Source organism: Gracilinanus agilis, chromosome 5 (genome assembly GCF_016433145.1).
Source record: "Gracilinanus agilis isolate LMUSP501 chromosome 5, AgileGrace, whole genome shotgun sequence".
NCBI lineage: Eukaryota > Metazoa > Chordata > Mammalia > Didelphimorphia > Didelphidae > Gracilinanus > Gracilinanus agilis.
This window is the reverse complement of record NC_058134.1, coordinates 150,375,597-150,403,115: the sequence shown is the minus strand read 5'-3', so window position 1 is coordinate 150,403,115 and position 27,519 is coordinate 150,375,597. Positions and strand designations below refer to the sequence as shown.

At 35.5% G+C, this 27,519-nt stretch overlaps 1 protein-coding gene across 1 annotated transcript in view; it reads right to left on the bottom strand.

The window, feature by feature from the left end:
- Window positions 1-27,519, bottom strand: part of COG5 (component of oligomeric golgi complex 5) — a 441,240-nt gene that overhangs the window by 170,921 nt on the left and 242,800 nt on the right. Inside the window, exons 8-11 of the mRNA XM_044679046.1 lie at window positions 9,179-9,344; window positions 8,327-8,329; window positions 3,030-3,139; window positions 2,876-2,953 (exon numbers count right to left, since the gene is read on the bottom strand). Coding sequence (XP_044534981.1) covers window positions 2,876-2,953; window positions 3,030-3,139; window positions 8,327-8,329; window positions 9,179-9,344 — 357 coding nt within the window. The remainder of the gene's footprint in view (window positions 1-2,875; window positions 2,954-3,029; window positions 3,140-8,326; window positions 8,330-9,178; window positions 9,345-27,519) is intronic.

The window sequence follows — 27,519 nt, the reverse complement described above, 5'->3', positions numbered from 1 at the left end:
GGGCGCGGGGGGGGGGGTTGAAGGGGAAAGGGGAGCATGAATCATGTAACCATGTTAAAAATGAATATTAATAAATGTTAAAAAAAAAGGATCTAGTAAACTTTGTCAGTTGTATAGAAAAAAAAAAAAGTACTCTTACTTAGTAGTGATACAAAAGAATGGCAAATATATTGCCAGTTAGAAAGTACATTCTTTTACTCAACTCAGTCAGTGTATCATGAGACAAATTCATTTTTTAAGTTAGATGCAAAAATATATAGTGGAAAAATGAACAAAGGCCCAAGGAGCTCTAAATTAAATGATGGAAAGGGTCTGAGAAGTTACCTAGTCCAAACTCTCATTTTGGATGAGGAAACAGGTTCAGAGAGATTAAATAGTTCATGGTCATGCAGCTGCTAAATGTCTGAAATGTGATTCTGCATACTATACACTACCTCACTACTACCACCATGATAGATAACATTGGATTTCCTCTGCTCTTTCTGCAAATTGGGTGGCAACCCTCCTCTCCCACCCCCACCCCGCCAGGGCTCAATGCCTTCAAGGTCTATCTACGACTGACTGACCTTCTGTCTGGATCCGTCACCAAGTTCACTGAAACTGAAAGAAGACTGAACATTTTCTCCCAAATAAAATCCTCTGAATAGAGAACCCTTGCCCCAATGACTTAAAATCAACTATGCTGATAATTTATATTTCAAAAAATTTTTGAATACCTTTTCAAACAAAACTGACATAGAGATTATTAGAAGGCACATAATCTTAAAAGAACTGTAATTGGCATTTTAAGTGGCTAACGTATATATTTTATGTGAGCATACATTTTGGGGAGAATACTATATTTTAATTTAGCAATACAGATAAATTTCTTTTTCATATACGTTATTTTTGTGCTTTGTAAAAACTCTGATAGCTATAATAGATTCAATATTACCAATCCTGGGATAGTAATGGAACATTAAGCAAATTGTTTTATAAAGGAAAAGAAACTCTACATATGGATGGGGTAAGTAAAGGTATTTTTATTGGGGCCACTATACGGAAAGAGTAAAACTGATTAATTTGGGGATGACTGCCAAAGCCAAGAGAACAGATGGGTGAAACATGGCATGTGCAGTGCTTGCTTACGAAAATGAATGCATGATATTAATTATATAAGCCATCAATAAATTTATAACAATGACTACTAATTCAAGCTGACAAAGGCACCTTGTTATTTTTTCATATATCAAGAAAATGTACATTAGTATCTTTTTTTCCAAATCTTTCTGAAAGAAAGAAACTTGACTGATTGTCCAAACCATGGAACCACAGAACTATATTGCAGAAGATATTGTGGTGGGCACCAGGGTCCCCCAGTATACCCAAATATTACATGAAGAATTCACTTTGAAGGGATGGCAGTTGAATAAAGATAGGATCCTCTACCTCAACTTTGGATGTATTAACATTAGCCTTAAGATGAGGGTCTAAGCACCAGGGGATACTCTTTGTTTACATCTCAAACATACTAGGTTTCTCCAGATAACTTACCCACCTTTAGGATCCCTTCATCTCAAATATCCCTAGGTTTCTCAAGATGGATAACTTACCCACCTTTATGATCAGGATATCATAAAGGATGCATATTTTTACCATGTCCCCAGACCTACCTTTTGATCAGGATGTCATAAACGATATACATGTTTCTATTTAAGCCCCAAGACCCAAAGGCCTCTGTTCTGTTATCTGGTCTCCCCTGATGGCTCCCCCTGTTTGTTCCCATTGCTCATCCCCCTCCCCATCTTTCCTTCCCAAGTCACTTAGATCCCATCCCTTTAGGATATAAAAATCCTGAACTTTTCTCTGTTCAGGGAGGCAGTTGGTGCTTCAGGTTGCCTCCTGACCATCCAATCTAAATAAGTCTCTCTATCTTTAAAGGGTTTCCACCAGAATCTGTCATTCTTGAAAGGGCACCCTTTCTGCACAAAGGGTTAATCTCCAGTCCCTTACATCAGTATCTTAAAGATCATGAAGTTCAACTCTTCAAAGCTGAGGGAGCTATGGTCTCAAAAGGATAAGTGATTGGCCCCAGTTTATAGAGCTTAGAGATCCTAAAACAAGGAATTGAATACTATTTGGAAAAAAGTAAGAATTAAGGAGTACTAAAATCTTCAGCAAACTATAATGCTGGTCTTCATCTTAGTCCTTTAATTTCCTTAAGTGCCATTCAATGCAAAAATAAGATTTGTTTTAAAGAAAATCGCTTTACAATAAAAAATCATAGGATACACCTACTTTACAATGCAAGTGATATATATCTACAAACATCTTATCTAAAAAAATGTATTTTCCTGTTACATGCTATGATTGATACATTGTTTCCAATGATTCTACCTTGTAGGCTAGCTTTCCTTGGGGTCCTAATCCAAACAGGTTAGGGTAGTTCTTTTCCTTAAAAGATGTTTAAACTATCCTGGAGCTTCATTGGCTAAAGAAACATGGGGAATTGATGTGGCTTTGTAGTCACCAGAATACAAAGGTCCTTAAGGAGTTCTGGTTTCCTTTTTGAGGCTTCTAAGGATCAACAGTATGACTAACAACCAGAAACCTATACTGAGCTGAATCAACATGATGTCCTCACTGACTATCAATATTCCCTTCTCCTACGTCTAAGCAAGCCTCCTTCTATTAACTTTTAGATTATTTAATAAAGTTTCATTTCACTCCTATGTAGTACTTGAGGTACTAGACTGGCTGGTCAGTCCTGGCCCACAAACAAATGTCTTGAAGCCAATCAAAAGAAAGGAACCATCTAAGCCATGCTGGTTCATTTTCTTCCCTGCTTTTTCCACAACTCAATGAATATATTTTCATTAAACACAAAATAAAATACCTTTAGTATTTCTTCAATGAAACAAATATGTGAAACAGGGTCTCTCTTCTTGGCTAATACTTTTTGCAAATGTTGAACCTGAAAGAGAGAAGAAAATCATCAGCGGTCTCTTTTTTTCATGGAACACAAAGAAAATGCAACTTATACTGTATACCTGTCCACATGCAGCACAAATTTGATCCATCAATTTCTCCATATTTGTCCAGAGAGTAGCACGGAAGGCAGCAGTATTTCCTGGAGTTGGCATAGTGGCTCGTCCAGGACCTCCAATAAATACATAAAAAGGATTCATTGCAAGAAAACATAATTTTGGCACTATTAAATTAGTAGACTACTAACCAAAACATAGATACTTCAATAATTCAGAAATTTCTGATTTTACTAGTAGGGGTCCTAGCTCCACTAACACAGATTTTTGACTCCAGCAGAGAATTATTTAGGCATTATTGTTGGAAATTAATGACTTTGGCCTCTACAGAAATAGCCTTTGGAAAATTAGGATTACCACTATAATGAGGTACAGAATTAGGTCATTAAACCATTTGTTTGGCCAGCCCAATGATTCAGACTAGAGATTAGAATGCAATGAGATACTTGTGGACCATGAAATAAAATGAAAACAGCATTAATAATAAAAAGGCTTAAAAATATAATTCCCAACTAAATTCAGATAAAACATAAATCCCCTTCTTCATTCACTACAACAAGAGATAATGTTAGGTGAGAAAGATAACCCCTTTGGGGTAGTTTGAATTCTAAAAAAACTTTCAAAGTACCAATTCCCTACAGGTGGTGGGTCTTTTATACCTCAAGGGACAAGGAAGTAAAAAGAATAATTCAAGCCTGAGTCTCTGTTTCCTGACTAGGCAAAAAAAAAAATCACAAGAATGATCTCCCTCCCTCCCTCCCCACCTTTTTTAAAACCCTTACCTTCTGTATTGGCTCCAAGACAGAAGAGCAGTAAGGGCTAGGCAATGGGAGTCAAGTAACTTGCCCAGGATCACACAGCTAGGAAGTGTCTGAGGCCAGATTTGAACCTCCTATCTCTAGGCCTGGCTTTCCATCCACTGAGTCACCTAGCTGCTCCTCTCCTACCTCTTTTTTTTTTTTTAAACCCTTGTACTTCAGTGTATTGTCTCATAGGTGGAAGATTGGTAAGGGTGGGCAGTGGGGGTCAAGTGACTTGCCCAGGTTCACACAGCTGGGAAGTGGCTGAGGCTGGGTTTGAACTTAGGACCTCCTGTCTCTAGGCCTGACTCTCACTCCACTGAGCTACCCAGCTGCCCCCTCTCCTACCTCTTTTTAAGAGAAACCAGTGCTGTTCACACAATACAGGTAGATCCTATCATATCATTCCTTTTTTAAAAAAAAAGTCCCATGATGTTATATAACAACAAATTCTAACTACAAACCATGAGACAAGAAAATTAAACTAGAATTATCATTTGAAAGAAGAGACAGAGGCTAAGAAGGAGGGTCCTCTCTCAAAAGGCAGTATTTCTGCTTCAATAAAGGGGAAAAAATCATGAAAACCAGTTACTATGAATTTCTACTCTCTTGGACTTCTCTCTTCCTTTTTTTTTGTAGCTTTCCTGAAAATCTGTATTTATGGTAGGCATAAGCATATAGAAATACATTATTTTCTCAGTAATTGAAGAGAATCACCCAGGAAAGGATGTTTATGTTCTTAGCAAATCAGAAAAGGTTCAATTCAAATTTATAGCTCTAATGAATTTTGAAAATTAATTCCAAGGTTTTAGATATATTGTTGAAGACTTTAAGAGATGGAACCAAAGGAAGCAGCATTGCCTTACATGCATTTCCTTGGTCTTATTAACTGCCTTCTGTATATAAAAGCCCAAAATATCTAAGCATAGCAGAAGGATGTCAAAAATACCTAAGACCAAAGTCGGTGGAACTTTGTTATTGTTTTAGCAGTATAAAAATGTTATTGTTTTAATAACATTTAATAAAAATGTTACTGTTTAATAGCATAAGAATTGAGTTGTCATTCATTTCTTTCTGCTGTGCCCAACTCTTCATGATCCCATTTGGGGTTTTCTTGGCAGACATTGTAGTAATTTGCTATTTCCTTCAAGCACAGGATATAAAACTAACAGACATGGGAAGAATATTTTGAGACAGGCCTAACTTGAGCTAGCCCAGTGAGTAAGGTTCAGGGGTTAAATTCAATAAGACATTTGTGGACTATAAAATGCTAAAAAAAAATGTACTAAAATTAAAAAAATTTTCTAAAGTTATAAAGACATGAAATTCTGTTTTTTTAAATGACCATATTCATCACAACTAGCCATACTGGGTCAGGAAAGTATTCTCCAAAGGCAGCAGAACCTTCACTAAAATATCTAACTACTATTCCCACTTAGCAAAGGTTTTTATGCTTCAAGGAGTTAAGGAAATCAAGAAGCCTCCCCACTCTGATATAAAACTAGCCAATCTGGTACCTGGAGCAGTACCTTGACTAGAAGGAAGAGGAAGAGAGTGAGGGGCTAGGGTTGAAGGTTGACTAGCAACTTTAGCAATGTGTGAGCACAGGAAGTTGGTCACTCTTTCTCAATGATTGCCCAAGGACTTTGCTCACTGTCTGATCCTCCTAAAAAAGATTTCATAGGATATACCAGCCCTAGGTGTTAAGATTTTGAAATTTTCTAGGAGCAAAACAACTCTAGCATAAACTGAATTAGAGGAGAATCTCATTACAAATGAGAAAAACTATCTTAAAAGAATGGGGTGATATAAGGGACAATTCATAGTTGTTCTTCTGATGTAAAAACAATTATGATGACCAAGAACAATACTAGGATCATTAGGTTCTTAGCACGGACAACAGTCTCCAGTATCTACCATGGTTCTGGATAATCTCTGTCAAGGTAAGTAAAAAGCTGTCCAAGGTTGGAGCTAATACTAAAACTTAACCCATACTGATGACCAGAGTTTCCTATCAGGGAAAAGTACCAAAATGTGGCTCTCTCAGAGGCCTCTAATGAAGGGATACCATTTTTATCTATGAGGGGTGAAGAAAGAATCCTTTTTACCTTCAACTAAGGACTTAAGAGTAATACCAAGAGAGCAAAATAATCACCTTTTTCACCCTCTGGAGGACTAGGATAATTAGAATAGAAGGAAGCAGTATGGCCAAGTTTCCCCTACAATTACTCCAAAAAAGATCTTAGAAGAGGACCAGACTGAAGGGAAATCAAAGGGGAAATCTCTCATTTTCCATCCTAAATTATGAATTTGGTCCACAGGTAAGAAAGTAATTGAGGTAGAAGCCATAGAATGGTTGGATTAGCAGTATAATCTCTCTGGTCCCATGCAAGATCCCCTGAACTCAGACAAGGGTTACACCTGCATACATCATTATAGTGCACACTGGGCTAGACTAGCAGTAAAGTTACTCTGACTACAAGGTGAGACTGTGTACTTGGACCATGGGCTCACACCATGGTTAGGCAAACACTGCTGGTAGTCCTCTTAGGGAGAAGCCACCAATGAATGACTTAATATGTTATGTAACAGAATATTATTATGCGGAAAGAAGAAATGAATATGATATTCTTAGCACAATACCTGGCATATGCTAGGTGCTTAATAAATGCCTTACTGACTGAATTTTACACACCCCCAAGTGGGTTTGTTCTGTGGCACAACTACAGAACACAACCTGGCCTCAGTAAATGCTGATGGCTTTCTTTATTGCATGCTCTCAGATTCTGTTTGTAGGAGTTGTTTTTTTATTTTTGTTTTGTTCTTATTTTTGCTTTAAAGGAATCCCTTCTCTATTAAAGTTTATAATACGACTCTGTCCCTCTCTAATGCCCTGATTAAGACATATACTATAATTATTTACTGCTCATACAGAAGCTGACTGAAATCTTCTGAGTTACATGGCAAGAGGAAGTTAGCTCCTAGGACAGTGATGGCGAACCTCTAGAGGGCTGGGTGATATGAGAAATGTCCTCAGGCACATGTGGAGAGGAGGGGGAGTGGGAAGGGAAGCAGCCTGGCCCCGCAGTCCCTCTGGCTTTCTAGTAACAGACTCTGTGCTGGGGCGAAGGCAGGAGTCCACAGAGAAGGCTCTGAGGGCCTCCTCTGGCACATCTGCCATAGGTTTGCCACCATGACCCTTGTAGTGCAAAAGGGTGCATATTAGCCCTGCAGAGCCTGACTGCAGAGTTTCTGACAGTTGAAAAGGGTTTAGAATCCTGAGGTGAGACAGTTGACCCAGGAGACTCGATGAGAGTAGAAGGGTCAACTGAGCTCTATTCTTTGGATTGAAAACTTGGCCTATATTCTGCAGCTTTTCTCTTAAAATTTGTTAGCTTAACTATTTCCTTTCAATCTTCCTGACCTTCCGTATCCCAATTATCATTTTCCCTTCCTAAATTTCTTGGGGTTTGAAAGGAGGGTGGATCTGAGTGTTAGCTTTCAAACTTGGTAGATTTAGTTTCCCCATAGTCAAATAGGGCTTACCCTTGATATAAATTATCTCTTGAATCATTATATCCAACTTTCCTAACACTATAGGCTACAAACCCCTCAGGGCTGAGTTAGGCAGGTCCTATCTCAGTCTCACATTCCTATCTCCCCCCCCCCCACCTGAAGCTTTCTCTAGGCAGCTGTTAAGAGTTACCTTGTATCCGTCCATCCCTTCCAATCAACCCTGAAACTCAATAAACCCTGTTTGTCACTTAATCAAACCTTTGGCTAGTTCATTAGTTGATTGATAAGAGAGGGAGAAGGGGAGAAAGGAATAATATTGTCTCTGGGTCCTGAAGGGAATTGGAGGCGTTCATCTTGGAGGAAATGTAATCTCAATACTTCCTCTGAACTCTTCCTGTGTGAACCTGAGAAACTGATTAGAAAGCCCTCTAGTCAATTTCATGCCATTCTTGGCTGGCCCTAACCTTTGTCTGTAGAAGTGTCCTTCCTACTTAAAGGGCTCAGTCTGTTTCCCTTTAGTGTCTCTGTCTCAAACCTGAATACCCAGTCTGTGTACCCATTCTGTGTCTCCCAGGCTGCAGCTGTCTGCCCAAAATACCTCATCTTTTCCTTTGCAACTCTTTTACCTCTCTTACCACCTCAATTTATCACGTTCCACTATTGTACTCTCCTTATCCACTTTACTGCCTTAGGGATCCACAAACCCCCATCCACAGTGCCTTATCCCTATTCACACTACCTTTAGTCCCTTATCTGCCTTATCCCTTATTACAACCTTACTTCTGCCTTAATTTCCCTATTACCTCTAGCCTATTCCCTTATCACAACCAGTTTATTACCCTACTAGCTTAATCCCCTTATAACACCCTAGGAGATCCAGGATGTCTCTACTGTCCATTTCTATAAAGGAAAAGAAGACAGGCTGTCCTGTGACAATCACAGAGGGGCTCTCTCTTAGTCACTGTTGGCAAGGTTCTTGTCAGAGACCTCCTTAATTAGCTGATCCTTAACTCAGAAGATGGTCGTCTACCTGAGAGACATTAAAGCTTCATAAAGGATGGAGGAATGGTTGACAGTGTTTGCTGCTGGACAACTACAGGAGAAATGCCAGGAGCAGAGAGGAAGTCTGTATACAACATTTGCTGACCTGATCAAGGCCTTTTATACTGTCAGTCATGCAACTTCTACTTCCTGAAGCTAAGAAGCATAAGGAGGGCTAACTTAAGAATCACTGAACTGCCCGAGACCCATGTTAAAAAAAGAGCCTGGACACCATAATGAAAGAAATTATCAGTGAGAATTGCTCTGAAGTCTTCAAGCAAGCAGGGGAAATAGGAATTAGAAGATTTCTTCTTGAGGAAATGGACCATTTTTTATTCATATTTGTATCCTCTGTTGCCTACAAAAGAGCCCTATATACAATGATCACTAGGAGTAGCTAAGTTAACATAGTGTATAGTGTGCCAGACCTGGATTCTAAATAACTTGGTTTCAAATTTGACTTCAGACACTTCCTAGCTCTGTGACCCTGGGCAAGTTACTTAGCCCTGATGGTCTAGCCCTTGCCACTCTTTTGCCTTAAAAATGGCACTAAAACAGAAGGTAAATTTTTTTTAAAAGTAATCTCTTAATAAATGGTTGTTGAGGTGAATGAAATTACTATTTGGCCAGTTCAACTAGCTGATCGGAAGGAAAAGGGAAAAAATGTATAAAATTTTTTCTCTTCCTTTTAATTTCACATTAAAAATAAACCATTAGGTTAGTATAAGCATTACATATATTCTTCAAAAAGACTTCCTAGATATAAAGACAAAAGTGAAAAATAAAACGCATCCATACCTTTTATGGCTGTTTGGGAAGACTGAGTCAAAACTTTGATGTCTAATGCATTGTTAATGTTCTCTTCTAGAGTAGCACAATACCCATCCACCACATTGGTAATAGTATCTTTCAAAGTTCCAAGATTATGGAAAACCTGAAGAGCTGTTCCCACTTGAGTTGGATTCTTTAAAAAAAGAAAGAAATGAAGGAAGAAAAAACCATTACCGATAATATCTGAATTCTTAACTTTGAGCAGTATTTAATGTTGTCTTCTTGAGTTGAAATTTTCACATTTTTAAATTACTAAAAAGATTAATAAGCAAAATGTATTCAGAAGAAAAACTCTCTTCTCTCCCACTAATCTCACCCATACCCCACTAAATGCCTACAGGTTAAACCTTATCCACAAAAGAGGGGTTACAATCAGTAATTCAGTCAACAAGTATTTATTAAACACTTACTATGAGCTAGACACTGTTCTAAGCACTAGGGATACAAAGAAAAGGGAAAACAGCCCCTACCCTCAAAGGATTCCCATTCTAATGGGGAAGATAGCATGTAAATGCTGAACCTTTAAACACCCCTATGTAATAACACCCTAAGAATATTATAGGAGACTTCTAAGTCTGCATTGGTGGCAGAAATGTCCATACTCAGAGCTCACAACAGGGATGAAATCACAGGTACAAGATAAAGGGGAAAAAAACGACACATTCCTACTTTATTTTTAAAATAAAATAATCAATATAAAAACAACAAAAGCCACAAATTCATGCCTAATAGAAAAAAAAGTAAAAAAGGATTAAAAAATGAGAAGGAAGATAAAGGCAATGTGTTGAAATTAATATATAAATTTTTGAATTTTTCTTTTTTTTACATAATATTTGTATCATAACAATAATATATATGATTTCTTATACATGTAAATTATAACTATGCTTATCCAAGAGGAATAAATTCTCACATTAGTTATCTACAAAAATTTACTTCACATTCTTTTTTTTTCTTTTCCTCTCACACCTCCTCTCTCCCCAAGAAGGCAAGTAATATGAAATAGGTTGCTCATATATTATCACATAATACATATTTCCCTAGTCATCATGTGAAACAGGACACATATGGCTTACATCTGAGAAAAATTCATGAAGGAAATAAAGTGGAAAATGGTATGTTTCAATATACATTTAGAGTCTGTCTGCTCCTTATATGGTGGTGGATATCCTTTTTCATCATGAGACTCTGGATCCTTGCCTTGTTGATAATAATTGTCACTCACAGTTGATCATCATATATTATTGTAGTTATGGTGTACAAGGTTCTCTTTGTTATGTTCACTTCATTTAGCATCACTTCATATGTCTTTCCAAGTTTTTGTGTGATCATCTTTTTCATTATCTCTTCCATTAAAATTATATGCCATAATTTTTTCAGTTATTCCCCAATTAATAGAGAGACAATTTTTGGATGAATAAATCAAAGCTATTAATAACTATATGGAAAATGTAAATCATTACTGGTTAGAGAAATGCAAATCAAAACAACACAGATATCATCTCACATATTGGATTGGCTAAAATGATAAGGAAAAATGATAAATGTTAGAGGAGATGTGAAAAAACAGACACTAATACACTTGGTAGAACTGAATTAGTCCAACCATTTTGGAGAGCAATTATATGCAAAGATTTCTAAAACTGTGTATACCTTTTGACCCAGTAATATGACTATTAGATTTATTTCTTAAGGTGATCAAAGAAAAATGAAAAGAAACTATGCGTTCTAAAATGTTTGTAACAGCTCTTTTTGTGGCGGCAAATCTATACAGTTTTTGTATATAACATAGGAGTTTATAAGCTTAAGGATTTCAGAGTTGGAAAGTGTCTGAAGACATTTCTATTCCAACTAGAAGAGTAATCCTCCTCAAGATGCAAATAAAGTACTTTACACACTCTTTGCAAGAGAAGTTTTTCTTATGTTCCTTATTTATACATTAAAACTTGTCAAGAAAAGTTAGAATATTAATTTTAAATGCTAAAATGTTTTTAAAAGTTTTAATACATAAAGTGCAAATACTAACAAAGCATAAACTGGATTTCTTATCTACTGTCTAGAATGGAAATAAGCATCTATCATTAAATGAATTGTGGGCAACCATTCTTCCTAATTTTTCTCTTTTAAAGCTTGAGGGTTTTTTCTCCCATTGCTTTGTTCATAAAGTCTTGCCAAACTCATGATAAACAGAAAGCATAAACTACCAAGATTGTTTTGTATTCACTTATTTTTCTGAGCCTCAGATTATTTATCTAGTCTTGTGCTACACTGCAGGTAATTTTGGTTTAAGGCAGTGGTTCCCAAACCTTTTTGGCTTACCACCCCCTTCCTAGAAAAAATATAACTTAGCCCCCTGGAAATGAATTTTTTTTTAAATTTTAATAGCAATCAATAGGAAAGATAAATGCACCTGTGGCCATCACCACCCCCCCCCCCCGGATTACTACAGCACCCACTAGGGGGTGGTAGTGCCCACTTTGGGGATCACTGGTTTAAGGGAAAGGTAGCTCTTTGGGTAAACTTTCCTTAGTAAAAACATGCTAGAGGGCAGCTGGGTAGCTCAGTGGATTGAGAGTCAGGCTTAGAGATGTGAGGTCCTGGGTTCAAATCTGGCCTCAGACACTTCCCAGCTATGTGACCCTGGCCAAGTCACCTGACCCCCATTGCCTACCCTTACCACTCTTCTGCCTTGGAGCCAATACACAGCATTGACTCCAAAATGGAAGGTAAGGGTTTAAAAAACAAACATGCTAATAAACTTTATGGTTGAAACCTATTTTTGAAAATTGACTTCTTAAAATGTGCTGTAATTCTTTTTTTTTAACCCTTAACTTCTGTGTATTGGCTCTTAGGTGGCTGCCCTCTTAGCTGCCCCTGCTATAATTCTTATATGGAAGGCATGAGGATAGTATCTGTCTTCCAGGCAGTGAGTATTTCCTCTCAGCTGTCATAGTAGCTTATTCATGGACAAGGCAATTGTGGCTACATTTATTCACCACTGTTCAATCAATAGTTATTAAACACCTATTAGGTGCTGTGAGGATAAGGAAATGAGTAAAAATAGTCCTCTGTCCTTAAGTGTCTGTAGCCCCCTTCAATATTACTCTTTCTTTTTCTTGCTTTCATCTATTTTAAAACTTTTATTTATATCTTGTTTTTACACTATAATTATTTCTTTTTTCATCACTAACCCTTTCTTTGAACAACAACGAGAAATATCAAATCCCATTCCTATTCCCGTTTCATGCCCTCAAATAATGAAGTCCTTGATATATACTTGCATGGTTCAGGAAAACAAATTGCCATATTTTTCATGGATGAAAATGTATCTGTTTTTCTTCCTTGTAAATTCATCACCTTTCTGCCTATAGGTAAATGATGTTTCCTCTTCATTCTTTTGGACTAATGGTTTTTCTTTGCATTGATTCAAGTTCTAAATATTTTTTCAAATTCAGATTGTAAATTCAAATATTTCTAAATTGTTTTTTCTATAGTACTATCATTATATATATTGTTCTAATTCTGCTCACTTCACTCTACATCAGTTTTCTCCAGTTTCTTTTGAAATTGTCCATTTTATAATTTATATAGCATTATAAATTGTAATTAGATTACATTTATATACCACATTTTGTTTAGCCATTCCCCAATAGGAGGAAATCTCCTTAATTTCCAGATCTGTGCTACCACAAAAAGAGCTGCTTTAAATATTTTTTGTACATATAGGACTTTTCTACTTTTTCTTTTTTAGATTTTAAAACTGCAAAAAGCACAACTTTTTTTTTTTGTTTGAGAGTTGACAGAGTTTTACACTGGACTTAAAGGGTGGTAACACTTTTCTTAAATTGCTAAAACAGTAAGGACCCCAATAGAATAAAGTGTGCTAAAGAGATGAATGCATAGCATTATATAACTCCAATCTAATATATGAACATGTGTTGCTAAACTCAATAACTTTAAACTTTGTCTTTCATTTATAATGGACTGTTCTTAGAAACATACAATTAATAAGCCAAAACTGCATTTATTTTAAAATAATTTTCTAAAAATAAAACTAATGCGGTCAAAGTTAGAAGGAAAGCAACAAATTGGGTAAAATTTTACTGCAACTTTCTCTGATAAAAACCTCATTTCTCAAATACATAGAGTTGAGTCAAATTTATGAGAATACAAATCACTCTTTAAATGACAAATGGTCAGAGAATATGAACAGGCAGTTTTCAGGTGAAGAAATTGAGTCTATATTCATATGAAAAAATGTTCTAAATCACTCTTGATTAAAGAAATGCAAATTAAAAGAACTCTGAGGTACCACCTCACACTTACTGGACTGGTTAATATGATAGTAAAGGAAATGTTGGAGGGGACGTGATAAAATTGAGACACTAATGCACTGTGGGTAGAGTTGTGAATGATCCAACCATTCTGGAGAGTAATTTGGAACTATGCCCAAAGGGCTATAAAACCATGCATACCTTTTGACCCTATAATATGACTCCTAGGTCTATATCTCAAAGAGATTTTTTTAAGGGAAAATGACTTATATGTACAAAAATATTTACAGCAACTGTTCTTGTAGTGACAAAGAATTGGAAATTAAGGGGATGTCTATCAGTTGGGGAAGGCTAAACAAACTTCGGTATAGAATTGTGATGTGCTACAAGAAATGATGGGCAGAACAACTTCAGAAAAAACAACACACCTACATGAACTGATAGAGAGTGAAGTAAGCAGAACCAGGAGAACACTGTACACAGTAACAGCAATACTATATGATAATCAATTGTGAAAGAGAGCAATTCTCAACAATGCAAGGATACAAGTCAGTTCTGAAGGACTTATGACAGAGAATATACACCTCCTTAGAAAGAACTAATAGAATCTTAATGCAAATCAAAGCACACTATTTTTCACTTTATTTTATTTGTGTGTGTTTTTATTTTGGAGTTTTGGTTTTATATGAGTATTCTCATACAACATGACCAACATGGAAATTTAAAAAATCAATATTAAAAATTTACATATAATTAGACATATTTAATAAAATATTTCTAAAAATTAAAAAATTATATTCAAAAGTTTAAAATATGACAATTGTCACTTCTAAAACATTTCTGTTGCTTTAAAAAGAAAAAAGAAATGTATAATACATGTACAATAGAATAAAATTAAATTAAATAGCTGGGGACATATGGTTGGGAAATAATATCTGTCTGTGAATGATTTTTTAAAAGATCAAACTCGAACCATATGGATATTGTCTCAAATTCACAAACTATTCTTGATGATAGTACTTATTTTGATTTGGTTATAACAGAATTTAAGTATGGTGCACACTCTTCACCCAACAAATATAACAGGAAAGGGCAGTTAGGTGGCATAGTGGATAAAATGCCAAACCTGGAGTTGGCAGGATCTGAGTTGAAATCTGGCTTCAGATAATTCCTACTTGTGTGACCCTGGGCAAGCCACTTAAACATGTTTGCCTAGTCCTTGCCCTTCTGTCTTAGAATTGTTACTAAGATAGAAAGTAAGGATTTTAAAAAAATAAAGATGAATTCAAGCTCCTTTTTCAGTTACAACTTTGAATTCTAATAGACTTATTGAAAAATGCTATATGTGGGAGTAAAATAACAAACTTCTTTGAAAACTCAAAGCCTTATTTGACAATTTCATAGGACACTCATCTCACAAAACAAAAATTTGTAGTTATTAAATTCTTAAGTTTCTCAGAATTAATATTAACGTCTATCTCTGATAAATGTTCTCTGTAATATTAGTTGAGTGATGTTTTTCTTCTTTCCATTGGCAAAGCTTTCATTTAATCAATATTTAAAATGTAAAGTCATTTTACTTAATGGTGTCTATTCAAATAAATTACATAAGTTCCACTCAGAAGTTTCATCACTGTGTTTTGGTGGTGCTGGTTTCTTAAAAGCTCTAAGTTATACAAAGCTGCAAAGGTTTTGAGTATGTCCTTAGTAATATACTGTATGCTTTGCAGCAATCCTTATACTGAATATAAAAAGATTCACTGCCAGCAGATTGGACACTAAATGATGATGGTAATCCCTTGCTGTAAATGTGCCTGTAATTGCTAAGAATAATTCAATAAACCAATAAACATTAGATTAGTAATGAACATTAATTTGCCTATTGAAATCCTACATATGAGATAATTGTTTTCAATGTTTTTAAGTGCATAAAATATATATGATTACAAAAGAAACCAATTATGTTGAAATACAGTTATCAAAATATATTTTTTAGGTTCATGAATTCAAGGTTAAGAATTTGTATGACAGAGAGATGAATGTTGGAAATTATATTAATTCTCAGAAGATGATCTATCATTGTGGAGAGTCTAAAGTTTCAACTTGGTAATTCTTAGCCAAAGCGGAGTAAGCCACTTGGGTGACCCCACTAAGCAAGGCACCAAAATGGTAATGTCCCCAGGATTATGGAGCTACCAAAGTGCCTAAGAAGGGGTGAACCAGCCCAATGCAGAAACAGAAAATGAACAGATTGAAACTCCTATAAATGCTGATAAATGCAGGTATGGGATCATGAATGCCCATTGCACTTCCAGTCTGGTCATGATCTCAAAAAAAAAAAAAAAGGAAGAAAAGGACTATTTACTAAGTAAATGAAGTTTATGAGCTCCATTAGTGGAAACTTCTCCATTCACACCAATATCATAGATTCTTGAAGTATAAGAACTAGGACTATCCCAAGGTAGAACAAGATGCTTAAGAAGATGCTGAGTTTTCCATCAGTTCAGATCTTAAAATGAAGGCCAATAATCATTTGTGAATGAAATTACTATTCAGGTACAGTATGTTAGATTAGATCACCTCTGACATCCTTTTACATTTTGAACTCTAAGACTCTATGATTGCTGGCTAAAGTTTTCCTTACAAACTAGTTATTTTTGAGACCCAAATTTCTTACCTGTAAAAATGAGGGCAATGGATTAAATTACATTAAGTACAACTTCCAACTCTTAAGATTCTCTGCTTACATATTTGATTGTGTTATAAGGAAATAAGGAAAGGAGCAGGAGCAGGAGCTGCTGGAAAGAGAGAGAAGCAGGAAGATTCCAGAATTCTAGGAAGGGTCAGTGTGAGCTTCTGCTGGGAGCAGTTGATCTCTGAAAGAGGTTGAGAGAGAATGTCTGAACTTCTCAGGTGGACTGAGTGAGTTTGACCATTTTTCCCTTTTCTTGTGGCTGTCCTTCTGGTACAACTGTGTTCCTGTGATCCTGAGTTCCTGTTTGTGTATCCAGTTACTTCTGATTTACAGAGACTCCTACAGAGCAGTCGAAGCCAACTATCAGTGAGATCCTCTCCCTTTGAGCCCTTGTTCCTGCTTACCATCCAATCTTTTCCAACTCTAGTCACCATCTAAGAGTGGGAAATTTGGTTAGTGAGGTATTGTAGGAACTGGGACTTTTAGGTAGAGAGAGAGTATTGTTAGAGAAGATAACAACTTTGAGAAGACAACGACCAGATTTTGGTGGGAGGTTTACTTATAGTTTTATTTAGTCAGATCATCTCAATTCCCTTCCTTTCCTTCCCTTCCTTTGAATAAATCCTGTTTGACATCATTTTGGGTATCCTCCTAGATTTCTCTTGTTGGCCTTCCCAAACCTGTGTGACTTCTGATAACTGGCCCTAACAAACTATCTGAAACTCTATAACACCAAGTACCTAATTTAGGTACATTATTTCAATTATAAAGAAATTATAGGCTTTACCTCTATTTCTGGAAGTGTTTGGCATATATCTGGTATAAAACCATTTAGCTATGTATCAAATAAATAATTATACCACTACCACAAAGGTGTCTGTAAATTTTATTTCTCAGATTTATTTGTTCTCCAAAAGCTAGGAGCTATCTACACAGGGTACACCATAGAGCAGTAAAAAAAAAAAAGTAGTGGATTTATAATTTAAAGTCCTGGGTTCAAACTTTGGCCATTATTACCTATACAATGGACAACTGCCCATTTCCTGGTACTCTGCATAGGTGAAGTCCTTGACAAAGTTGCATTAAAGTTTGATAATCCCTGCTCCCATCCCCTTTTCCAAACTGCTAAAAATCAACAATCACCTCCTTGCCTCCTTCACCTTTCACCTAACTCCACATTCTTTTCCAGGACTGAAATTTCATCACAGTTGAAATCAATTTGAGAAGACATAAATAACTCTTAACAAAAACTCTTCTTTCACCTTGCAGGGAACCCTGTCATATGTAATAAGCAATAATTCACTGGCTGCTTTACCCATCCCTTCTTGGACTTGTCACTTTCCCAGGACTTTATTGCACCTATCTCACCTCCCTCCCTACCAGTGCCCCAGGGCCCTCACCTCTAACAGTCTAGTATCCAACATAATATCTCTCCCAGGATAGCACTCTATGCCTTAAACATGCCCTACTTTCTCCCAGTTACATCTTAAATTTATAGGTTTAATGAATCCATGATTAGACATTAGTGTCACTATTACTTCTTTTCATCGATGTAAATGACCACTAGTCCTTGCTTCCTAATCCTGAATAAAACTTATCCACGTCTTTCCACACACCCTCCGAAGGGAAGTCATTCAAAGTGATAGAAACCTTCAGGTTCATAGCACCGTATAGTAAGAAAAAGCATGTCCAACTGTGTTCTCTCTTGCTAGAGGACTGGTACATGTCCCTTTTTTAGTCAAACATATCCTCATTGATATCTTTTATGTCATGCTTTTACATAGATTGGCTTATTTTAATATGGCAATTACTTAGCTTAGGGAAGATGGGTATTATGCATATTTTACAAAAATGAAAAGTGAGGAATATGGAGAATAACATCATAACTAATTTATTAGTAGCTAAGCTACAATGATAGCACAGGTCTCTTGATTTCTAGCTGCTCTCCCACTGGGTTATATAACTACTTAATCTTAAGAGGACATCTTCTAAAAGATACCTTTTATGGCAAAAAAAAGGACTTAAGGGGGCAGCTGGGTAGCTCAGTGGATTGAGAGTCAGGCCTAGAGACGGGAGGTCCTAGGTTCAAACCCGGCCTCAGCCACTTCCCAGCTGTGTGACCCTGGGCAAGTCACTTGACCCCCATTGCCCACCCTTACCAATCTTCCACCTATGAGACAATGCACCGAAATTAAGGGTAAAAAAAAATAAAAAAAAATAAAAAAATAAAAAGGACTTAAAAGAGTATAAATTCTGTGCTAAACAAAGATGCTTAAACAAACATTTATCTAAAAAATAATTTTTAATGGGAAACACAATTCTGACCTTTAAATGAATACTTCTACTCAAAATGGATGATGACCTAAATATAAAGGTTATATTGTAGAAGGCCAATGGGAGAAATAGGGTCAGGATAGGGTCTGTTATCTGGATTCCCTACGTGACCAATCCAGGCTGAGGCAGTCTTTGTGTTTGGTCCTGGTCACCTAAGCCCTGAAAAGCTCTGGTACCAGCAGGTTGGTTAATCCAAAAACAATTTGACCCCTCCAGGAGGCTATTGGGAGTCATTTAGAGAAAAAGAGTCTGTAATAGATATTTTATCTGGATCCCATTACAAAATCATTGGCAAGTAAAACTGTGTGTATGATTTTTTCTGCACTGCATGTCAGGATGCTGACAGAATGGGCCATCTAAGGTATAAAAAGCCTGAACTCTAAAAAATATAGTCAAAGCTGGACACAGAAAAGGCTAGTCAAGACTATCTGGCCAGGTACAGTCCTATAATTCAAGAGGACAGAACTCAATTAGTAAAAATCTCTATGAAATATATTTCTGCTCCCAGAATTAACTTCTTACTAATTGGTGGTTGGAATTTGGCACTTGACCCTGTACCTATCTCTCTATTTTTTAGACTTTAAAGGGTTTTATGTGATTTGTAGCCCCTTCACAGCTGTGATTCTTTCTTTGTGTTCTTTGTTTGAAACCAGTATATAATAAACTCAAAACTCCATGAAGTTGGAGCAGCTATGAGCTAAACATTTAGTGTGGCTGTTCTCAGTTTTCTGTTTCTGGTCTTTTCAATCCGACACCACTAAACACCACTCAGGAACCCCAAAAATACAGAGCTGGCTCTCTATAGTTATACCATGAAAATTTAAGAGAAAATCATTTCAGGTCATTTTCATATTTATGGCTAGGAGGAAATATTAATTTCAGTGAGTCAAACTTATTCAATGAACTGATTCAATTTAGGGTATTGATCAATCAAAGAATTAATCAATTCTAAGCACTAAATACCAAGAATCTTGCAAAGCACTGAGATTACTAAGTCAAAAAAGAAAATGGTTCCTGTCCACTAGGAGTTTATCTTCTAATAGGAGAAACAAGTAAATTAAATACAAAATGAATACAGGGTAGTTTTGGGAAGGAGTCCAAGAGCAAACTGGGGAGACTCGGGGTTAGGAAAAGCTTTAAGTAGGAGATGTTGATGATGGTAATGGTGCTGATGATAATGAAGTTAGTGGTGATGATGAGGTTAATAACACTAGTACATCACTTTTGTTTTTCAAAGAGCTTTACATATATTAACTAATTTGATCTTCACAGTCACCTATAGATTTTAAATAATATTGTTACCTACCATCATCCCAATTTTCCAAATTGAGGAATGAGGCTTGTGAGTAAAGTGACTTGTAGAGTATAACTTAGTTAGTTAGTGTCTGAAGCTAAATTTGAACTCAAGTCTTTCTGACTCCAAGTCTAAAACTCTATCTACTATGTCACCGAGGTGCCTGAAGGTGGTGCTTTTAACCTAAAATGTTTTGAAGAAATGATTGTGATACAAAGACAAAAGATGTGACTAGAAATAAGATTTTAAAAACCTTGGAAATTCTAATTCTAATTTTTCTATGACTATTGACCATGCAAATCACTCAATTGTTCTATTTTATGTTAAGTGAAAATTCAATTGAATATAAATGTGAAATGGAGTATAGAATAATATAGTACACAAATAATTACTGGGTATATGATGATTTTAATACAACTTTATTAGTCATGTTTCTAACTCCAATAACATTAGATTATAAAGCTAAAGAAAAAATATCTATGGTGCTCAATTGTCTTTTTCCAATCCTCCCCTCCTTTTTCAATCTCTCTAAAACAATGCTTTAAAGAAAAAGAAGTCACAAGAGTACAGTCAATGATGGAAAGTAAAGAAGCATAGGTTCCTATGAGCTTCAAAATGTTTGCCAAAATACTTTGTAACGATGTCAGCAAAGCAACAGATGGCAGGGAGCTAATGGAAAAGAGATATATCTGAAACTGAGGGAAAGAATATTATGAGACTATCAGACAATATTCTGGAGCTTACCAAGCTTAAGGCTACCATTAAAAATAAATTCACTTTTAGAGTCATAAAGATAGCTTTATATCAAAACTATGAAAGGGATTTTTATGAGGTTTATGTCATTCAGCTTAGAGATGGAGAAAAAGGTTTTACATAAAAAATACATAAAATTATATAAATGTTCATAAAAGGTGAAAATGGTGAAATCCAGCACAAATTAAGCCACTTTATGTACAAGACCACTAAAACAATACTTACAATAAGGAGGACATACTATTCATTCCCAAAGAAATTTTTTTAAAAACCTAATTTTTTTTACTTCTTATTACATAAGAAGAAAAAGGGAGATGATAATACAGAAGGCTAGAAAGACAAACTTTTCTATTTTAAATTATGGGAGCTGTTCTGACTTGATGCTATTGCTCAAACAATCAGTAAGCATTTATTAAACACCTATGATGTGCTAGGTGTGAGGAATATAAAAACAAACAAAAAAAGGAAATGTTCATGGTTCCCAAAATGCTTGTATCTTCTCTAGGAAAACAGTATGCATGGATATTAATACAAAACAGACAAATGTATGTATTTTATATAGGAAAGGGGAGAAAACATTAACTGCTGGAAAAACTAGGAAATGTTTCATATGTAGGACAAGGTGGTTTTTGAGCTGAGATTTAAAGAAAATCTACATATTAGGTTTTGAAATCTATATTTTATATGGAAAAAGAATGACTTTTCGGTCAAGAAGATCTGGATCCATGTCTAGCCTCTGACAAAAATTGGAAGTGCGAATTCAGGCAAGTCATTAAGCCTCTCAAACAATTCTCTATAAAATGCAGAACAGTGGCAATTCAGCATTTAGTAGAGGAATTTCTTTTCCAGGAATTCCCTGCCAATAGAAATCAGAGGTCTAAATTTAAATCTGCTCCCTCCCCCAACCTCTAAATACTAACACCACAAAAAAAGGAAAGAAACACATAAGTTATTGACTTTATCCATCAAAGTCATTCAGTTGGACTAGAATTATTTTTATGAATATTTTTTTAAACCCTTAACTTCTGTGTTTTGGCTCCTTGGTGGAAGAGTGGTAAGGGTGGGCAATGGGGGTCAAGTGACTTGCCCAGGTTCACACAGCTGGGAAGTGTCTGAGGCCAAATTTGAACCTAGAACCTCCCATCTCTAGGCCTGACTCTCAATCCACTGAATTACCCAGCTGCCCCTGAATATTTTTAAAAACAAATAATTCACCAATTAATATATTTTACGACACAAAATTCTCTCAAATGCAAATCATTACATCATTCTAAACATTGTCAAAATGTTTTTAAAAGTTATAATACAAAAGAATAATAAATCTAAAAGGATCCTAAGAGATTAACTCCCTCTTTGTACAGTAGAAGAAATAGAAACTAGGAAAGATCAAATGACTTGCCCAAGGCTGCATGGCTACTTAAGTAGAATAATTGAACTGGAGGAATAGGCTGGTCTAGATTGTTTTGGGGAATTGTACAGTTCTTTCAATAATTCTAAGCTGCTCCTGTGAAAAAACATCATTTTGGGTTTTTTTTAGTTTTCTAAACACAAATGTTCTGGTTATGGGAGCAAATCTTGAAACACTGTAATAGTCACTGAAGAATCAAAGTTATAGGGAACCTGAAAGGCAATGGAGAGATATGCACAAGAGACAAACACTATATTGAATGAGAAATGAGTAAAGGAAATCATCTAGGAAATAAGGAATTGCAAATGAAAGGCTGATTGTGTAGTAAGAACACGGGATTACCAATGGCAAACTAAATGCCAAACTGCTATCCAAAGACTGTAAAAAAAAAAAAACACCTAGAAAAATGTAACTGTACAGTGATATTGAGTGGACTCTCTGTAAAGCTATTACAGAATATGAGCAAAGAATGCCCAGGATGAGAGGTTACAGATGATTTATGAACTTCACTTTTGAAGAGAAGAACAACATAGATGAGATCACAAACTACTCACTCAAATACTAAAGTAGCTAATTTTTTGACAAACTGGAAAAACACACACACACACACACACACACACACACACACACAAACCATACCCAACAACAAAAATGTGCCATCTTATACACGTAAGGAGGGATTTTCTCTTAGGATCCCATTTTACATAAAGTAGTTTTCTAAATTCAGTAGCTTTTTACAAACAACAGGCATACTGTATACCAGAATATTTAAAATCACCTCATACTTCAGCAATATCAATGTCAGTTACCATTATGGCCTGACATCAAGAATTCTATGGAGATAGTTATTCTTGAGCAGATTAAATGACACCAGAAAAACAGAGAGTCAGATCTTCAACCTGATTTAAAAGCAAGAATTATATTAACTCCCTTGCTAATGATTCATAGCTTACCAGGAAGATTTTTGATTCAGTAACATGCAGCCCACTAATGCTTGATATGTATTTCTCAGCTCACCTAATCTGATTATTTCAGAACCTGTTAACAATCAACAGTCAACAGTGCATAACACAAATGGAATTAAGAGACTGAAAAGAGCATTTAAAGCACAGTATGATCTTATCAACCAACATTCAACTTTTCTCTAGTCTTTATTTGAGAGTTAAAAGTAGGATGGTACTTACTGGAGTTCTTGGGGGTGGGAGGAAGGAAAAAGAGAAAGGAGCATCAGAGGAACAAAAGGAAGAATTCAAGAGAAAAAGAAAATGAGAGGGCTAGGTGAGAGAAATATAGAAGCAGGGACAAAAGAACAATAGTTGATAGAGAAGAAAAAGGGAGTAAAGAAAGAATGGAGAAATACTGAAAAAGGAAGAGGGTAGAGTGGAAGGGCACTAAGAAAGACGAATAAAAAAGAAGATAAAAGAATTGAGTGTAAATTAAGATTTCATTACAAACTAAATCTGAAAAAAAAATTTTTCAACATAAGTCTCAACAGCTTTAGGTATTAAATGAAAACTGTCTTCTTTGGCTTCCTTAAAGTCCTAACTCCCACCTTCTACAGAAAGCCTTCCCCAACTCCCCTTAATTCTAGGACCTTCTCCCTTTAAATTATTTTCCATTTTTCCTGTGTATAATTCATTAATACATAATTGGTTGCTGTCTCCCATGTTACATTGTGAGCCCCTTGGAAGCTTCACAGAAAGGGACTGTCTTTTGCCTTTTTTTTTGGTATCCCCAGCCCTTAACTCAGTGTTAGCACATAGCAGGCACTCAATAATGTTTATTGACTAATAGCAAGAGATGAAATATCAGTAATAACCAGTTATTAGGGAATAATATATGGGTTAATATTTCAAGCCTCCTCAAAACTGTGTTCATTAATGAACTAATGTGCTATATAACCAGTCAATAGCTTATCTTTCCAAATGTATGTCTAATTATTTCCCTACTCTGATTAGAAAGTGAATTCCTTGAAGGCAGAAGCTGTTTTTGCCTTTCTCTGTAACTCTAGTACTTAGCATAGAACTTGTCACAATAAATGAAATGACTGGAGGTTATAGGGGGGAAAGTTACCATTTAACCTCAAATATAGTGTTTGCTAATTTTGTGATAATTGACATTTAATTTAATTGGTTTGGGGTCAAAATCTTACATAATATCAACCTTATATATTATTAAATTGTATGATAAGCAAAATTGTATGATACCAAAAAGAGGCAAAAGACATGCTAATTCTTTCAAATATATACATGTTTCATTTATGATATACCAAAGTCATGCTTATACCTTTAAGTGGCTTAATATATAATAACTATGTCTACTTTTCTATTTATCCAGTCCTAACCTCTCTCATGACCTTCATTATCTCATCTCCAACTGTCTATAAGACATTCTATGGACACTTGACTCATTATCTTTCCCCTAAAACTTTCCCTTCTTCCTAACCTTCCTATTACTGATAAGGGGACCACCATCTTCCCAGTCACTCAGGCTTACCTTAAACATCCACTCTTCCTGTATATTCAATCTGTTGCCAAATCCTGTTGATTCTACCTTCACAAGATCTCTCATATTCACCCACCAATACACTACCACTGCCTTGGTACAGATCATTATCACCTCTCTCTTGGACTATTGCCATAGTCTGGTAGTTAGTTTCTCTGTCTCAGATCTCTCCCCTCTCCAATTCGTCCTTTTTTGGCTATCAAAGTGATCTTCCTAAAATTCAAGTCTAATCAGGTTATCCCCACTCACTATTCAATAAACTCCATTGGCCTCCTATTATCTCTTGAATCAAATATAATTTAAAAAAAATTTAAAACCCTTCATAAGCTGTTCCAATCCTACCATTCTAATCATCTTAGACCTCACTTCCCTTGACTGAGTTAAAATTTCACTTTAAGGAGTTTTCTTGATTTTCCCCTTAATTCTAGAGCTTTTCCTCTGAAATTATCTCTAACTTAATCCTATTATTTATCTTGCTTGTACACAGTTGTTTGCATGTTCTTTCCCCATTAGATTGTTTTTGCCTTTCTTTGAATCCCCAGAGCTTAGCACAGTGCCTAGCACAGAGTGTTTTTAAAATGCTTGTTAATTTGACTATTTATAATATAAGCAATAAGATTTGCCATATCTTTTCTTCTAAAAAGCTCTCATTAAAGCATATTAACTTCCTTCTCCTCTCCCAGATCCCCACATTCTTTGTCAAGATTTTGTTTTCATACTAAGAAAGGAAATAACACTTGGGAAAAGGATGCAAAATAGAACACTTAGGTATGGTGTTTAAATGGATTTTTTTCCCCCAGTGGATATTTTCCTTAATGTTAATACCCTTCCATTAATTCAGACTATAATCTGCCCAATGTCTTCTCATTTTAAGCAATTCTTACCAATGTATTTCCAGAAATTGCCTCAAATGAAACTATTCAAGATGCTTTCCTTGGATCTTTTAATGTTGCACAGATAACTAGTATCCTAAACTGTCCATATGTGATTGGCCCACTTCCTTTTCCAAGTATATACAACCTTGATGGCATCATTTACTTCAGAGGTCCTGGAAAAATCAACTACATAATTAGGATTTTTTTCTTTCATTGCCTTCTGAATCTCCTACGATTTTAATTATTTTGAGATCGTAGTGTTCCAAAAACCTCAACCAGATGGCATCACCAGAAGAATATTAATGGTAATGAAATGGGCAGCAGCAGTGAGTAGTTTGGAATCATTAAAAAGGTTCTATGTAATTTCCCAAATTACAAAGCTCACTCTCCTCTTTATCCTCTATCATGGGCTCAACTAAATGCCCACATGTATGCAGTAGCTATTCAAAGAAATATATAATAATCCAAACACTTCCAGATTTGGGTTTATTCAAGGCCACTACCTTATCTTCCAAACTTTCCTATTAATATAAAACCTTTAGCTCACTCAAGAACTCAATGACTTCCTTTGTTTAATTTTCTACCAACTGCAAAAATCATTGTGAAATGGAAAGTAGTTAATGGAATGTCCAAAGGGCAGTTTGTATTTTTAATTGTTTCATATGTTGCCATGGAAATAATAAATTCACAACTAGCAGAAAACCTGGTGATAAACATCTCTGATTTTGGCTAGGCAAGTCACTGGATAAAAGATACAAAGCTTTCCACCTTGGTCAAAAAAGCTTAGTTTGCATTGCAATGGCATTGCTTTTGAAGAGCCTGGGTAAACCCAACAACACAGTAAATAGTCAGTCACCTTGATTGATTGAAAAAATAATAATCTTTCCATCTTCTGCCTCCACACATTCCTGTAGGCTGTCACTCACATTTAAAACATCTTTCCTAATCTCAATCTGTTGAAAAGCTCTCCTCCTTCAAGGTTCAGTTCAGGTACTATGTTCTTCTTTCCCTCAGTTTAGGATGTTCTCTCTTAATAGTTTTCTATAGCACTTTGTCTATTAGATTGATCAGTACTTTGTCTATTTTATCTGTTTTTTCAAAATACCAGCTTCTAGTCTTATTTATTAATTCAATAGTTCTTTTACTTTCGATTTTACTAATTTATCCCTTGATTTTTAGAATTTTTAATTTAGTTTTCATTTGGGGATTTTTAATTTGCTCGCTTTCTAGTTTTTTAAGTTGCATACCCAATCCATTAATCTCTGCCCTCCCTAATTTGTTAATATATGCACTCAAGGATATAAATTTCCTCCTGAGTACTGCCTTAGCTGCATCCAACAGAGTTTGGAAGGATGTCTCGTCATTGTCATTCTATTCAATGAAATTGTTGATTGTTTCTATGATTTCTTCTTTAATTGACTGGTTTTGGAGAATCATATTTGATTTCCAAATAGTTTTTGATTTGCCTGTCCAGGTGCCCTTACTAATTATTATTTTTATTGCATTATGATCTGAGAAGGTTACATTTATTATTTCTGCTCTTTTGCATTTGTTTGCAATGTTTCTATGCCCTATTACATGGTCAATCTTTGTGAATGTACCATGTGCAGCTGAAAAGAAGGTGTATTCCTTTTTGTCCCTATTTATTTTTCTCCACATATCTATTAAATCTAATTTTTCTAGGACTTCATTTGCCTCTCTTATCTTTTTCTTATTTATTTTTTGGTTTGATTTATCTAGATCTGAAAGAGGAATATTTAGATCTCCCACAAGTATGGTTTTACTATCTATTTTCTTCTTAAGCTCTGCTAGTTTCTCCTTTAGGAATTTGGATGCTATACCATTTGGTGCATACATATTGAGCACTGTTATTTCCTCATTGTCTATACTGCCTTTTATCAGGATGTAATTACCTTCCCTATCTTTTTTAATCATATCTATTTTTACTTTGGCTTTATCAGAAATCATGATTACTACTCCTGTCTTCTTTTTCTCATTCAAAGACCAAAATATTTTGCTCCAGCCCTTTACCTTAAATCTGTGCATGTCCACCTGCCTCATATATGTTCCTTGTAGACAACATATGGTAGGATTTTGATTTCTAATCCACTCTGCTATTTGCTTCCATTTTATGGGCAAGTTCATATATATATATATATATATATATATA